General features: G+C 43.8%; 1 protein-coding gene across 1 annotated transcript in view; it reads left to right on the top strand.

The window, feature by feature from the left end:
• Positions 1-14,506, top strand: part of SACM1L (SAC1 like phosphatidylinositide phosphatase) — a 40,275-nt gene that overhangs the window by 22,561 nt on the left and 3,208 nt on the right. The window contains 11 exon segments of the mRNA XM_056857951.1: positions 54-155; positions 1,251-1,336; positions 1,501-1,587; positions 3,198-3,266; positions 3,355-3,434; positions 5,247-5,345; positions 7,059-7,197; positions 7,567-7,636; positions 7,796-7,868; positions 9,184-9,277; positions 11,525-11,617. Of these exon segments, the coding sequence (XP_056713929.1) occupies positions 54-155; positions 1,251-1,336; positions 1,501-1,587; positions 3,198-3,266; positions 3,355-3,434; positions 5,247-5,345; positions 7,059-7,197; positions 7,567-7,636; positions 7,796-7,868; positions 9,184-9,277; positions 11,525-11,617 (992 nt within the window).

Here is a 14,506-nt window from a genome sequence, read left to right as displayed (position 1 = left end):
TATCGCTGTAGAGTTTGTGCAAATACATTCCTTAACATGTTGCCTTGTATCAGTTATTACGATGTTCTCTTGCTCCATTAATGGAAAATATTTTGACTGGATTCTTATTTCCCGAAGAAGTTGTTTCAGAGCTGGTGTGCGCTATTATGTTAGAGGTAAGAAATGTGCATCTACTGTATGAAACTAGTCAGTTTTTTGCACGTTGTTAATGGCTATTTTGTTCTGGTGTCTCCTGCAGACAGATACAGATTTTGCTGAAGAGAATTCTTTGGTTATTTGTAGCATCTCTGTATGCAGGTTAAGGTTCATTATGTTTTGAGCTAAACAGCAAACTTTGTGCATTGCAATTGAATTTTTTGTATTTAGATATAAGGTAAAGTGAAGAAGTGGTAAATTTAAACCTGAAATTATCCAATGCCAAGTGTGGCTTGGATCTGGAAACGAAGGCAAAAAACAACAACAATTTGTGCAAGGGAATTATATTTTAATAAATTCTGTAACCCCTACGCATTTTGCACAAGGTTCTTCAGGGGGACCTTTTTCCACTTCCAAGTCCCATGCAAGCAATCAAGCAAAGATCCCCCTGAAGAAGCTTGTGCTTGTCCCTTGCGCTAGGGAATTATATTTGAAGAATTTATTCAAATATAATTCCCTTGCACCAATTTTTTTTTTGCCTTCGTTTTGTTTTGATGCAGCCCCCTCTTTTTCTTGTTGGATCTGGAAACTGCAAGTCCAGAGCTTCACTGGGCGCAAAGCAAACTGGGTTGCCTCGTGCAAGTTGCTTTATCTCTCCTTACTGCAATCCAGTGTTCCAATAAGGCTCACATGCCATTTTGATCCCAGTAGCGGGAGGCATAAATTAAAAACAAAAAAGATAAAAACAGGAGGTAGGATCCCTGCCCAGGATGTTCAGATGCCCCTAATGACCACTGAATGCCAGTTGCTCCCTCTTACCGTGGCTGCTGTGCCAAGTGTGAGAGTTGGGATATTCGGGCACTATTTCGTAACACACTCTCAAAGTAGGTTGGCATCATTTCCAGAAGTGACCAACACAGCATAATGATCTGCCTGGGCTGGACTTGATATCCCATTAACTTTTTGGGCAATTCAGTGATAACTGTTCAGTTTTCTAGTTTCTCCTTGGTCAAAGCGTGCAACAGAAGCTCATGCAGAAATAACGTATGGCTAGGATTTGAAGAATGACGGGGCTGAAGGTAGTGAGCTGTAATTTGAATTTCTTACCATATTAGGTATCGATTCAGAAGGACATGCAGCTAACTTTGTAGAAACGGAACAAATTGTGCATTACAATGGGAGTAAAGCTTCTTTTGTTCAGGTAGGCTTTTCCCCCTTTTTATATTGGATGGCACAACTAGTTTTTTGTTTGGCCAACGAGTGGTCTTGGCCCCTCGATTCTTCAGAGGCTATTTAGGAGTCTCTGCTGATACTCACGACTATGTTTTCACCTCCTTGTCTCCCCCCGCCCCATTTGTTTTCCAGACACGTGGATCAATTCCTTTTTTCTGGTCACAGAGACCAAACCTCCGATATAAACCAACACCACAAATCAGCAAATCAGTAAATCATGTACGTTCATTTGTCCCCATTTTTGATGGGGTGGGTTACTATGTAGCCTGGTCTGTATTTATGTAGATACGTGGGAAAATGCCTTCCTGTTTGGTCTCGCCTAAGATTTCCTGGAAAGCCAGTTTGTTTTCTGAAGGTTGCAGAAGGCTTGATTTGGTGAGGGGCTGATGTAGGAGCCCTTTTCAAGCTTGAAGCATTATGCTTGAAAAACCAAGTTAACGATGAAATGCAACAGGTGAGGGACACTAAAACTTGCTGTGTTACTGGCTTTGCAGATGCATGTTCACTAGAGGAAAATAATCTCTTCTTTAAAATATTAAGATAATAGTAGCTACGTACTTCCTTTATATATCTGTTTGAGATGCATACAACCACTCCAGAGCCCAGGATCAGCGTATAGTTCAAAGAAGAGATGGCTGGTGCTACCTGGCAGGTGCAAGAGAAGAAAGCCCTCCCATCGAGAAGGCTCAATTCTTATCCAACTAGGGTGGGTGCACAGTTTGGGAAGGGAGCCAGTCAGCACCAAAGCCAGTGCCTGGTCCGACCATTGTCTACTCATGAAGCTGCCTTATATTGAATCAGACCCTTGGTCCATCAAAGTCAGTATTGTCCAGGGTCTCAGGTAGAGGTCTTTCACATCACCTACTTGCCTAGTCCCTTTAACTGCAGATGCCAGGGATTGAACCTGGGACCTTCTGCATGCCAAGCAGATGCTCTACCACTGAGCCACAGCACCTCCCCTAAATTTTTAGACCATTTCAAGAGTAGCAGCAAAGCTGCATTATCATCAGGACTCACATTAAAGTAGTGCATTGCCTGAGTTAGCTGTTCATGTAAGAGTAACAGTCCCATCGTTATTAACTCTGTGTGCACGCACTCTTCAAAAGTCTCTACAAAACTTCAGCACCCAGCTGGATGTCCTTCAAAAAGCCCATGGTGAAAATGCACACTAGCAGTGTGTCAATTGGCCATGGGTTTGCAGTCCTAGGAATTTTATTTCAAAGAGTTGGCCCACTGGGCTGTTAAAGGTAGCATTGGGTTGGGAAATACTTGGAGATTTTAGGGGTCAAGTCTGGGAGGGTGGGGTTTGGGGAGGGACTTCAATGCCACAGAGTCCAGTTGCCAAAGCGGCCATTTTCTCCAGGGAAACTGATTTCTGTCGCCTGTGGATCAGTTGTAATAGCGGGAGATTTCCAGCCACCGCCTGTAGGTTGGCAACCCTAGTTAAAGGTGTCACCTTCAACCTGGTTTCAGAGCAGGTGAGTCAGCAGCCTGGAGAGACAGAGCAAACAGGTGTCCTTTGTGGAGTTGGAAGAAGCAACAGATGGGTGGGTGGAAGATTGCGCCCTTAGCCAAGGTTAGGATTGAACTACACTGAGTGCGTTTTGTCTCACAGGTGTAATCTTGGCATCTACCATATTAATGAAAACTCTGCACAGTGTGTTTAATCAACTTGTCAGTAGAGTGACATGTTGGATCAGTTTTCGAAAGATCTCTGCCATGATCTCACAATATTGAGCAAGTTGCCTATTCCCTTTTTTAAGGATTCTTGTAATATGTGGCTTTAAATATATATATTGAATACATCTATGTACTGTCTTCTCTTTCAGATGGATGGCTTCCAAAGACACTTTGACTCTCAGATCATTAGCTATGGGAAGCAAGTGATCGTTAACCTGGTACGGTCTTAATTTGCGTAGCTGGAATGAAGTTCAAAGGAATGCATTTGTCGCTGCCTGACATAATCTGTGCGTGCTTGTTTCACAGGTTAACCAGAAAGGCTCAGAAAAGCCTCTTGAACAAACGTTCTCACAAATGGTGAACAGCTTGGCAAACGGAATGGTCAGGTACTTGCCAAGTGAAAAGTTGTTTGCATTAGCATTGGAACTGGGCTGTCAAAAGCCTTCATATCTGTATATTAAAGCTGAATAGTCAGGTTCTGTGTGATTAACACACTTAACAGAGAGCCAGCGTGGTGTAGTGGTTAAGAGCGGTGGAGTCTGATCTGGAGAACCCTGGTTTGATTCCCCACTCCTCCACATGAGCGGCAGCGGCTAATTTGGTGCTGGATTTGTTTCCCCACTCCTATACATGAAGCAATGTGGTGAACTGGATTTGTTTCTCCACTCCTACACATGAAGGAGACCTTGGGCTCATCACACTCTCTCAGCCCCACCTACCTCACAGGGTGTCTGTTGTGGGGAGGGGAAGGAAGGTGATTTTAAGCTGGTTTGATTCCTCCTTAAGTGGTAGAGAAAGTCAGCATATAAAAAGCAACTCTTCTTAAGGTCCCCCTCCCCAGGATTTCAAATGGAGCTGGTTACTCTGCAGATGTGCAGCCAGATAAGAGCCGGGACAAAACTTGTTCCCCTGTCCCCTAGAAAGTGGAAGTGCCCTTCCTAGCATGGCAAATAACAGCCACAGCTCTGTCCCTTTACTGGAAATGGGCATAATTTCCGGCAGGGTCTGAGCTTTCGTGAGCCACAGCTCACTTCATCAGATACAGGTTGATGGATTTCCATTCTGTACAGCTAAATGTGGTACCTTCCATGGAGATAGATCATGATGGGCAGCCAGCTGTATTTGTCTGTAGCAGTAGAAAAGAGCACAGGTCCAGTAGCACCTTGAATGACAAAATTTCATGAGCTGTCAGAAAATTTGTTAGCCTTTAAGGTGCCATTGGAGTCTTGCTTTTTTCTGCTGCTACAGACAGACTAAAACGGCTACCCATCATGAAATGGGCATGTGCAAGTTCTCAGCAAGCCCTTATGAAGAGCTCCAAAGTGAGGGATGGAGCTGTATAGTAGAATGATGACCCACAATGGGGGGAAGCAGGGATTGTGGGGGGAGTGCAGAGGACATCAAAGCTGTCTGTCTACGCGGAATGATGTGGAAGTTCTTAAAGAAACTGATAGTTAAGAGTGGTGGATTTGCATGGCGATGCATAGGTGGTTGATTGTGGTTCGCAGTACTGCTATGATGTGGCTTTTAATTTGGTAGCGTTTTAGGATACTTGTGTGTGTGTGTGGGGGTTGGTCTCAGTCCTAAGCAGAGGTATACCTTTCATCGATTGACGTTAGTGGACTTATTCTGAAGTCAGTGGACTTGGAAAGGCGTAACTTTGCTTTGGATTGTACTAGTGGTCTGAGATAGGAAGTAAAGACCTGTTTCTGGAGACCACCACAGGAAGGATGCATGCACCCTAAGTGTTATTTCCATGGAAACATTGTGTTACATGTGAGGCTGGCAAAGTTTGCCTTAAATAAGTTTCCTTAGGTAGGCAACGGGCTGGGTGCTTTTTCTAGTTCAGTAACATACACACAGACCCCCGTCCATCAGCTGTTCTCTTTCCACATCTGCTAGCAGAAACTTGGGGAAGGCTGTGGCTCAGTGGTAGAGCATCTGCTTGGCATGCAGAAGGTCCCAGCTTCAATCCCCGGCATCTCCTGTTAAAGGGACTAGGCAAGTAGGTGATGTGAAAGACTTCTGCCTGAGACCCTGGAAAGCCGCTGCTGGTATGAGAAGACAATACTGACTTTGATCGACCAAGGGTCTGATTCAGCATAAGGCAGCTTCATGTGTTCATGTGTTTTCTGCTAACTGAAATACTATCAGTGAGTACGCTAACTTATATGCATGTATGTTGTCTCTTGCCCCAGATACGTAGCATTTGATTTCCATAAAGAATGCAGTCACATGAGGTGGGATCGGCTCCAGATTTTATTGGATCGACTAACCGAACAACAAGATGAATTTGGGTAATATATTCAACTGCAGTGTGCAGGCATTTTGTTGTGGTTAGTAGAAGTTACGTAATAACTAGATTCTGCACAGCACATACCAGTAATAAACTTGTTGCTTTATGCTTAATGAAAATTGCATTGCTCTGGTAATACTGCAGGTTCAGTTGACCTGTGCTTTAATCCCAAACCACTTACTTGAATTTAAATTCTGTTGAAAGTCACTGGAGATCGGTTCCTTTTGAATTTGTCTAGTTCTGGGTTCCAAAGAGCTTTTGAGGGTTCTGCTCAGCTCGTGTAAAGATCTTTCGATGGTGGAACTTTGCCACACCAGCTTTTTTCAAGATACAGCCTATTTATTGCATGGTGTGCTTCTCAAATTTGACAAGAGTTATATGAAATAACAAGACATAATGCTGTTGCAATTGATCATTCAGCTAGCATTTTCATGCCATTATTTGAATTTCCTGATAGTTGAATTCCCTTCAGTTAGCAGCTAGAAATGATCAAAGTTACGTCCTTGTTTTAATAAGATTAAGTATCCCCTGTGGAAAGGAACTTCTTTGATTTGGGGGGGGGGGATTTATTAGCTAGAGAGGGAAATTTTCTTTTAAACTGTTGCATCTTTGATATATCAGAAAGACTCAGCTGCAGAGCAGTCAGAGATAATCCTGCCCGTAGATACTACCTGATGTTTTGTTAAATCTTCTTTCAATTCTGCTGGCAGACCAGGAGGAAGCATTTAACTGAAGTTGCTTAATAAAACTCCTTATTGTATAGGTGATGGAAATCTAAGCTCTGGAGGTGTGTGGGTGTTTTGCAAAGTGCCATTGTGCTGAAAAACCAACCCTAGCAGCAAGAATTCCTTAAAGCTGGGAAAACCAAAGGGATGAATCGGAGCACCCGCAATCCTAAAAGACAGAATTAATCTTACCTCCTTTTAAAATATCCCCAGGATAGTTAGCAAAGTTGAGTCCTGTAGTTAGTATCGTTGAAAGCAACGTTAACTGGGCCTAGTCACAACTTTGTTGGATCTGTGCCAAGATTGCTAAATATAACCAGCTATTTGGTACTGCCATGATCTGCTTTTGCCCCAGAAAACACCCAGGATGTTAGCCAAGGCAGGGCCATAACTGGGTGGGGTGGGGTGAGGAGGGCAGCTTCTGCCCCTGTGGCAGTTCTGCCGCCTTCTCTACATGCCACAGGGGCAGCGGCTGCCCTCCTTCCCCCCCCCCCCCAGTTGCGGCCTTGAGCCAAAGCCACAGTTTCCTCGGATGGGGTTTGCGTGCTCGCAGTAGGATATTTGTGTCTTCCCTTTAAGCAGCAGGCCTTCATGCCGTATCACAAATCGCTTTCGGTTTTAAAAGTGGCAATGGGGAATGTGGGGGGTCAAGATGTGACGGTCCAGAATCTCCTTGGACTCAGGGAACATGGTTTGTAATTCTTTGACTTTAGGCCATAACTTTGGGGGTAAGAAAATCTTGTCACATGTCAAAGCAACATAGGACCTAAATGGCTAGTCATTTCCAGCTTCAGTAATTCAAGCAAAATCCATTTCCCCCCGTATTGACTGGTGGTAACACTGTGGAGCCTGGGGGGAATACTTTGAGAGCCAAGAGTGTTAATTTGTTTCATCAGCGTTAACAGCCACAGGAACTTTCCAGCTCCAGAGTGGCCCTGCAGGTCGTGAGGCATTGTGCACTCTGACCCAAGTTGCATTGTGTGTTTCAGCTACTTTCTAGTTGACTCTGATGGCAAGGTGGTCATACAGCAAGAAGGAATCTTCCGCAGCAATTGTATGGACTGCCTGGATCGGACGAATGTGATTCAGAGCCTTCTGGCCCGCCGTTCTCTCCAAGCACAGCTGCAGGTTGAGATTCTTCCTAACCTTATCTTTCTCTCAGATCCATGTAAAGGCAAATAGTTGGTGCGTTATTAGAGGGTCCTAAGCCTACCAGCCCTTCTCTGGCACCAGGGAGGAGGGACTTCTCTTGTCCTCCAGAAGACCATGTTGGAGAACTAATGCCGCACAGGGCAGGGCTTGCAGGGAAGAGAGACCTGGACAAGATCGAGTGTAAAAGCTGGTTGGATCCCACCCAGAATAGCCACCATGAAAGGAGATATGCTAGAAATATATGAGAACATGCTTTTTCTGACAAAAATGCTCTTATCTGCACGCAACTAAAATGTGACACTTCTAATGAATTTCTAAGTGCTCCTTTCTCTTTTCTCATTGTAGAGATTAGGTGTGTTGCACGTTGGCCAGAGAATTGAAGAGCAAGCAGAATTTGAAAAAGTTTATAAAAATGGTAGGTTTCTGTCTAGTTTGCCAGGTAAAACATGAGGGGCAGTAGTAGTTTATTAATACAGTCACTGACCAGCAGAAACAACAACAACATGATGGGCTACTTGTTCACTTTCCCTCTTTCTGCCTGTATACTTATAAACCTTCTGTTTTCTGTTCACAGCATGGGCTGACAATGCAAACGCTTGTGCCAAACAGTATGCTGGAACGGGTGCCTTAAAGACAGATTACACAAGGCAAGTTTGAACCCATCTTGCTTCGTAGCCCACCAATGACACTTTAGTTAAAGCGTCTCAATATTCACTTACGTACACATTAAGCTGCCTTATATTGAATCAGGCCCTTGGTCCATCAAAGTCAGTATTGCCTCCTCAGACCGACAGCGGCTCTCCAGGGTCTCAGGCAGAGGTCTTTCACATCACCTACTTGCCTAGTCCATTTAACTGGAGATGCCGGGGATTGAACCTAGGACCTTCTGCATGCCAAGCAGAGGCTTTACCACTAAGCCACAGCCCCTACAGTAAGCGGGCTGCTGTAGTTGCTATTGAGCAAATATAAACAGTATATAATACTTGCTATTTTTTTCTCCAGCCCTTCCTCCAAGGAGCTTGGGGTGGCATGCATGGTCTCCACCCCCCATTTTTCTCACAACAACCCTGACAGGGTGGATTAGGCCAGTGGCGTCGAACTCAATTGTTCCGAGGGCCAGATATGACATAAATGTCACTTGGTTGGGCCGGGTGATGCCTTGCCAGCCCAGATTGGGACTGGGTGTGTGTGGCTGCCTCGGCTGGCTCATGGGCTGGATAAGAGCTCTCAAGGGACCAGATCCGGCCTGTGGGGCCGTACGTTTGACAACCCTGGATCAGGCTGAGAAAAAATGACTGGCAACCAGACAGCCAGCATGTGTCATGCTGTAGTGAAGACTTGAATGCAGGTCTCCCTTTTTGTAGCTTGATGCTCTTACACTGGTGTTATCGAAGGAAATGCATGAACTATGATTATTTTAAGAATGTGTATCCCACTCAGTCATCTGAACTGGACTCTCAAAGCCATTTGCAACAGTTTAACCAGTTAAAAAAAAAAAAACAGAATCCAGAAAACCAAGCCATCTCTGTCACTGCTAGTGGAGTGTTTTCTGTTTGAAAGTAGGGGGCCTTGTAGTGGATCCGCTTTGGTCACCCCCGGGCTCTGCTATCCTAGGTTGCTTACCTAGAAGGTAGGGTAGGGTAAGAGACTGGGTTGAGCCTGTGGAAGGAAGATGGTCGTAGCTAAAAGGCCAAAAGGCTGCAGTCTTTCCTCAAGGACCTGAAGCCTGTTCTGTGACTCTTGGGGAAGAAGACTCAAAACACCACACCTGCCAATCTCAGGCCAGTTCCTGATCTGATTATCCAAGTTATGAGAGGCAGATGGAAAGGGCATATTATAAATTCCTTTTTGGATACCCTCAAGTATTTAGGACTGATCTTTTCTAATCTCTCCTTGGAGATGCTTACTTTACTTTATTTTTTAATATAATATAAATATTATTATTGTTATTGTATAATTTAGAACTGGGAAGAGAACTCAGTGGGGTCTAGTAATGGACAGCTGGAAGTCACTCATACGTTATTACAAGAACAACTTTTCTGATGGCTTTAGACAGGTAAGAACGTTTCAGTGTTTCTATTGACTAATTTTTTGTTGGTTTCTCTGGGAGCCGACAACGTGCTCTTTATTACTTTTTTTGTTCTAACTGTAGTTGGTAAGGGAAATTCAGAAGTAGGAGAAAGGTTGGGAATTTCCAGTATGTGGTGTTGGGGCAGGGAAAGAACAGTGACAATAGATGATGAGTTGGAGCGGGACTGGTGTGGTTAGGAAAGGTTCCATTAAATACGTCTTAAGGAGGAGTGAGAGAGAGAAGAGAGATGTGGCAAAGCAACCAGTGGAAAGCTGTTCTGGGCATAAGGAGAAGCCTAGCGAAAGAGGAATAAAGGAGGCAGATTGGGAAGGACGCAGGGCTTCTGTGTGTGTGGGTGGCAGTGGTCTCCTGCCCCTTCTGTCTGTGGAGCTGTTAGTGACATGCATTTATTATTTTTTTATGTTGCCACAACAAGCCTCTAACATGGGTCAGGCAGATTAGTTTACCCAAGACTACCCAACAAGCTTTGGGGCTGAGCAGAAATTTCCTCCTGGGATTCCCACGTTGAAACCCAGCAGTTTAGCCATTGTATCATGCGGGTTTGCAATGACTAGAAGTTCACATTTAAGGGTGTGGGTTGAATTAATCCATAGCAGTGGGAGAGAGAAAAAACACCCACTTAGAGACTGCTAACTTAGCTTAAACACCCACTTAGCTGCTGACGAGGTATGGTTCAGTGAGGGGGTGATGCTTGAGAGGGAGGTCGCAACTTTTTAGGCTAGAATTACTCAGAGTACAGACAAGCTCTGGACTTGGTTTTCGCTACTTGTGCATTGGAAGCACCCAGTTCAGACTAGCACAATATCAGGGTTTTTTTATGGGGCTGCCCATAAAAAAAGACACTTTGTACTTGAAGACACTTTGGAAACGATATCTGGTGCAAAGCGGGACGCCCACGTTATTAAATGGGACTTGTCACAAGGACCACATCTCCCGTATGTTGCAGAAATGATGCTGGTTCTCATTTTGGTTTCCGGGCACAAATCAAAGTGCAGTTATTGACCTTTGAAGCCCTCAATGACTTTGGAGCATGATACAACAACACCACCTTTATTGGCATATGTTCGGAATAAGTACAAAGACCAAAGAGTGCAAAACTATGACTAAACAAATGTCAAAATTTAAATTCTCGAAGCTTCATAGGCAGTTGCAAAACTTTTGCTGCCCTGTCTATCATGGCAGGATTTTGTCCGGAAAGAAATAGTTGTACCTTGCACTTGTCTGGAGCTCCATTCCAATTAACTAAGGGTGGGTTAAGGAGTTTGGCTTGAATGTCAGCATAAAAAAGGCAACACAGAAAAATGTGCTGTAATGATTCTACACATTTGTCTGCGAGGACAGAGTCTATGCATGGGGTTTTCTGAAACCTCCCTAATAGCACAGCTGAGGGTAGAACAATAAACCTTGCCGGCGCAAAGGCTCTGCGTTGCTGTGGGTTGGTCAGGTGGTAAAAATAGAATGCTGGGCCAGCCAAGGATGGTGAAATACCCAGATATAATGGGGAACAGGTTTTCCTGGCAAGCATGATACATTTTTTTTATAACACATGAAGCCGACATTGAGTCGGACCATTTGGTCTGTTAAGGTTGGTATCGTCTGATTGCTAGCGGCTCTCCACCGAATGCCTCGTCCTTTTAAGTGGAGATGCCAGGGGTGAAACCTGTGACCTTCTGCATGTCCAACAGAACTCTACCACTGAGCCACAACTTCACCCTAAGGGAGTGCCTGCGGCCATAGGAACATGCCTGTGACATGAGCTCTTGGGGGCATACACAATCTCTGTGTCCAGCTGTTCATGAAGGGAGATGGTGGGCACGTGTTCTTTCTTTCACTCTAGAAGTCTCCCCCCTCCATGATGGATTCCAGAAATCAATGAAAGCATTTCTCTTTTGAAAGGCCTTTGAGGGATTTAACTCCCACGATAATTAGACTGCTATTTTCCGAACAGTTTTCAAATTGTGATTTGTATTGCTTGGCTCTTTAATCTTCTTGCTCGTTTTAAAATCACGGGTTTAAGTTGGCGAGGCCTTGGTATACTACTTGGGTTTATGGTGGTTGCTAGTTCATTTAGTTTTATTATGATGATGTTGCTGTTTTCAATATGTTTACTATCTTAAAACTTCCTGTTGTAAAGTCCAGAAGGATCCTGTGAAGACACAGGATGTAATTCCAAACCAGTTAACTTCGGATTTTTTTTTTTTTTTTTTGCAGGATGCAATAGATCTGTTTCTTGGAAATTATTCTGTGGATGAAGCAGATTCTGTCAGTCCTTTCCGTTTGCAGAAAGACTGGAAATTCTTGGCTGTAAGGATATTTAATAAGTTTTGATCAGTTCTTTTTGTAATGTTTCTAACATCACTGAATTGTGCTAAGGTTAATAGCAACATAGGATTTCAGTTCTTTCATGATTTGCTTATCAATATTTAAAGTCCTAATTGATTTTTGATATGAAATAGAACATCATTTGGCAAGTTTGGTCTTTGGTTGCAAAAAGGGGATTTTGTCCAGTGTTTAGACTTCTATCCAATGCTGCTTTTCGGGAGCTCATGTTTTATCTCTTATACAGCCTTAAGAGAAATTCTGTTCCTTTGAGCCATCCAGTATTATTTCATAGCCAAGCTGATATTCTTCCTTCCCTCTCCCAACAAAAATCCAGCACTGTAGCACTGCATCACACGCAGTCACGATTACCAGTAACAATTTGTTTGATCCTCTCCTCTACAGCAGAGGAGAATAGGACGATGTGCTAGGTTTCTGGCCTGAGACATATATAATATATATTATATATATATATATATATATATATATATATATATATAATATATATATATATATATATATATATCGCCTCTCCAGACGTGCTTGAATCATAGAATAGAATCATAGAGTTGGAACCACCAGGGTCATCTAGTCCAACCCCCTGCACAATGCAGGAAATTCACAACTACCTCCCCCCCACTCCCCCAATGACCCCTACTCCATGCCCAGAAGATGGCCAAGATGCCCTCCCTCTCATCTGCCTAAGGTCATAGAATCAGCATTGCTGACAGATGGCCATCTAACCTCTTCTTAAAAACCTCCAGGGAAGGAGTGCTTACCACCTGCCGAGGAAGACAGTTCCACTGAGGAACTGCTCTAACTGTTAGAAAATTCTTCCTAATGTCTTGACGCAGCTCACAGTGAAAATAGTTAAGAACAGTTTTTTAAACAGAGATCACTAGGAACAGATAATGACCAATGAAAGCGCTTTTTTGCTTTAGGAGACGCAAGCCATGCCTTTTTCCTGCCCAGTACAAACAGTGGGACCCATCTAGTTGAAAAACCTATTGCTTCAGGGGGAGTAATTGAAGATGGATGGGAGGTCGCTCTTGCGTAACTGCCCGTTTACCACTTGGGCAGCTTTCTGACGGTGGAACAGTACAGCAAGCGCAACAGCAGCGCGTACTTTGAGGAAAGTGGGGCTGATCCTACAAAGGTGGTCTTCCACTCGGCTCTTGCCAGGTGCTGTTTTCTCTACTAGGGGAGCTAGGGCTGGGTTGTTGGTCTCTGCTCATGTGCCCTAAATGGAGGATAAAAATAGAAATGTTGCCTCAGTCTCTGTCAGCAAAATTCATGTCCGATCAGAATTGCAGACAGATATTAAGTGCTGTTCTAAGTTGAGAGGTAACTGGGCTAAAATGCTGTTTTGAAAGTCACATTAACAACGTACTAACACTGCAGAGCCCATAGGGCAGATACAACTCAGGGTCATCATGTCAGCCATTATCTGCCACAAGCCCCTTTGCAGTCCTCTAAGAAGTTCAGAATCTTTTGACACTGTGGAAGATGCTATTGCTGGGGAGGTGGTGCATCAGAGGAGTTAGTATGACTATTGTCTGGGCTGCTATGAAAAAGAGTGCGAAAATATATCTGTTCGCAGTGATAGACATAAGAGAGGCTGATGGTGCTCAAGGTAGATTCCAATAACCTGGTACCTGTACCCATGCAGTGTTGACCACAGGGTTAATCTCTCCAGCTTCTCGCATATCCAAGTAGGTAGAAAGGGAAGGTAATTCTAGGATTTACCACACAGTCAGAGGCTAAAGGCGCTGTTCTCCCTGCACAATTGCAGGCACCAAGCAGTAAGCTTTGAAATGGCTTCTGCGTGGTTCCTGGATGTCTGGATCCAGGCTCCAAATCCATAATATTAAAACTTTAAAATGAATGCACGTACCATGCGCAGAATAGCATTGGAATGTCAGTTTGAACTGCATGTTTTTGCGTTGTGCCGTTGCGAAGAACTAGGATTCTATGATGAAAGAAACTCCTCTAATTCCATCATCTTAGCCTCGGGAGGTGGCGGGTAGGCCCTTTTGAAATCATAAGAACTGCAAACAGGCTTTTTATATTGGCTCTCTTAGAATTAAAAGGAAACGAAGGACTTACACAACAGACATTGAAATGTTCAACTTGGGTACATTAAAGAAACAAAATGTATGTATTTTTAAAATGACCGTTGGGTCACCGCTTGAACTCTTCAGCTCTTTGCCTCTGCTTGTATAACATGAAGATACAGATCTTTCTGCAGTTCAAAGCAGTTGTAAAGTAGCGGCTGCAGCAAATTGATCAAAAAAGTACATCCTGTATTCCTCCATTCCTGCCCGTCGATATGGTAGACTTTGTTTCACAAAGGACAACAGACGTCTGAACAGAGCTGCAAGATGTACCACTTGTTTATCTTTCAGATAATATAGGAGGATACATTCTCTGAATAATGGGGAATAGGGACAACGGCAGCTGTCCAAGTTCTATCAGTTGGCCTTGATATTTTAAAGAATACCATTGTTCCTCACTGCTTAAGTCCAGAGTTGTATATTCTGCATGTAACAAGCAGCCTCCTTTCTTCTGTGTGCAGTGAGATTGGAAGCAGACCTCTGATACCTGCACTCCCTTCCTTGTTCCGCTCACTAAGGAAATTAATGCCTGAACTTGGAGGTAGATCACGATGGGTAGCTGTGTTAGTTTGTCTGTAGTAGAAAAGAGCAACAGTCCAGTAGCACCTTAAATCCTAACAAAATTTTCTGGCAGGGTATGAGCTTTCATGAGCCACTCACTTTTTCAGATACAGCTAGAATGTGAATCCATCTATCCTCAAGTAGAGACGAGTGAATTAGACTCAAAATGGCAAAGTAAATGTCAAATGACACTAGCAGG

This window comes from Euleptes europaea, chromosome 11 (genome assembly GCF_029931775.1).
Source record: "Euleptes europaea isolate rEulEur1 chromosome 11, rEulEur1.hap1, whole genome shotgun sequence".
In the NCBI taxonomy this organism is placed as follows: domain Eukaryota; kingdom Metazoa; phylum Chordata; class Lepidosauria; order Squamata; family Sphaerodactylidae; genus Euleptes; species Euleptes europaea.
The sequence above is the reverse complement of the archived record's forward strand: the minus strand, read 5'-3'. Positions and strand labels throughout refer to the sequence as shown.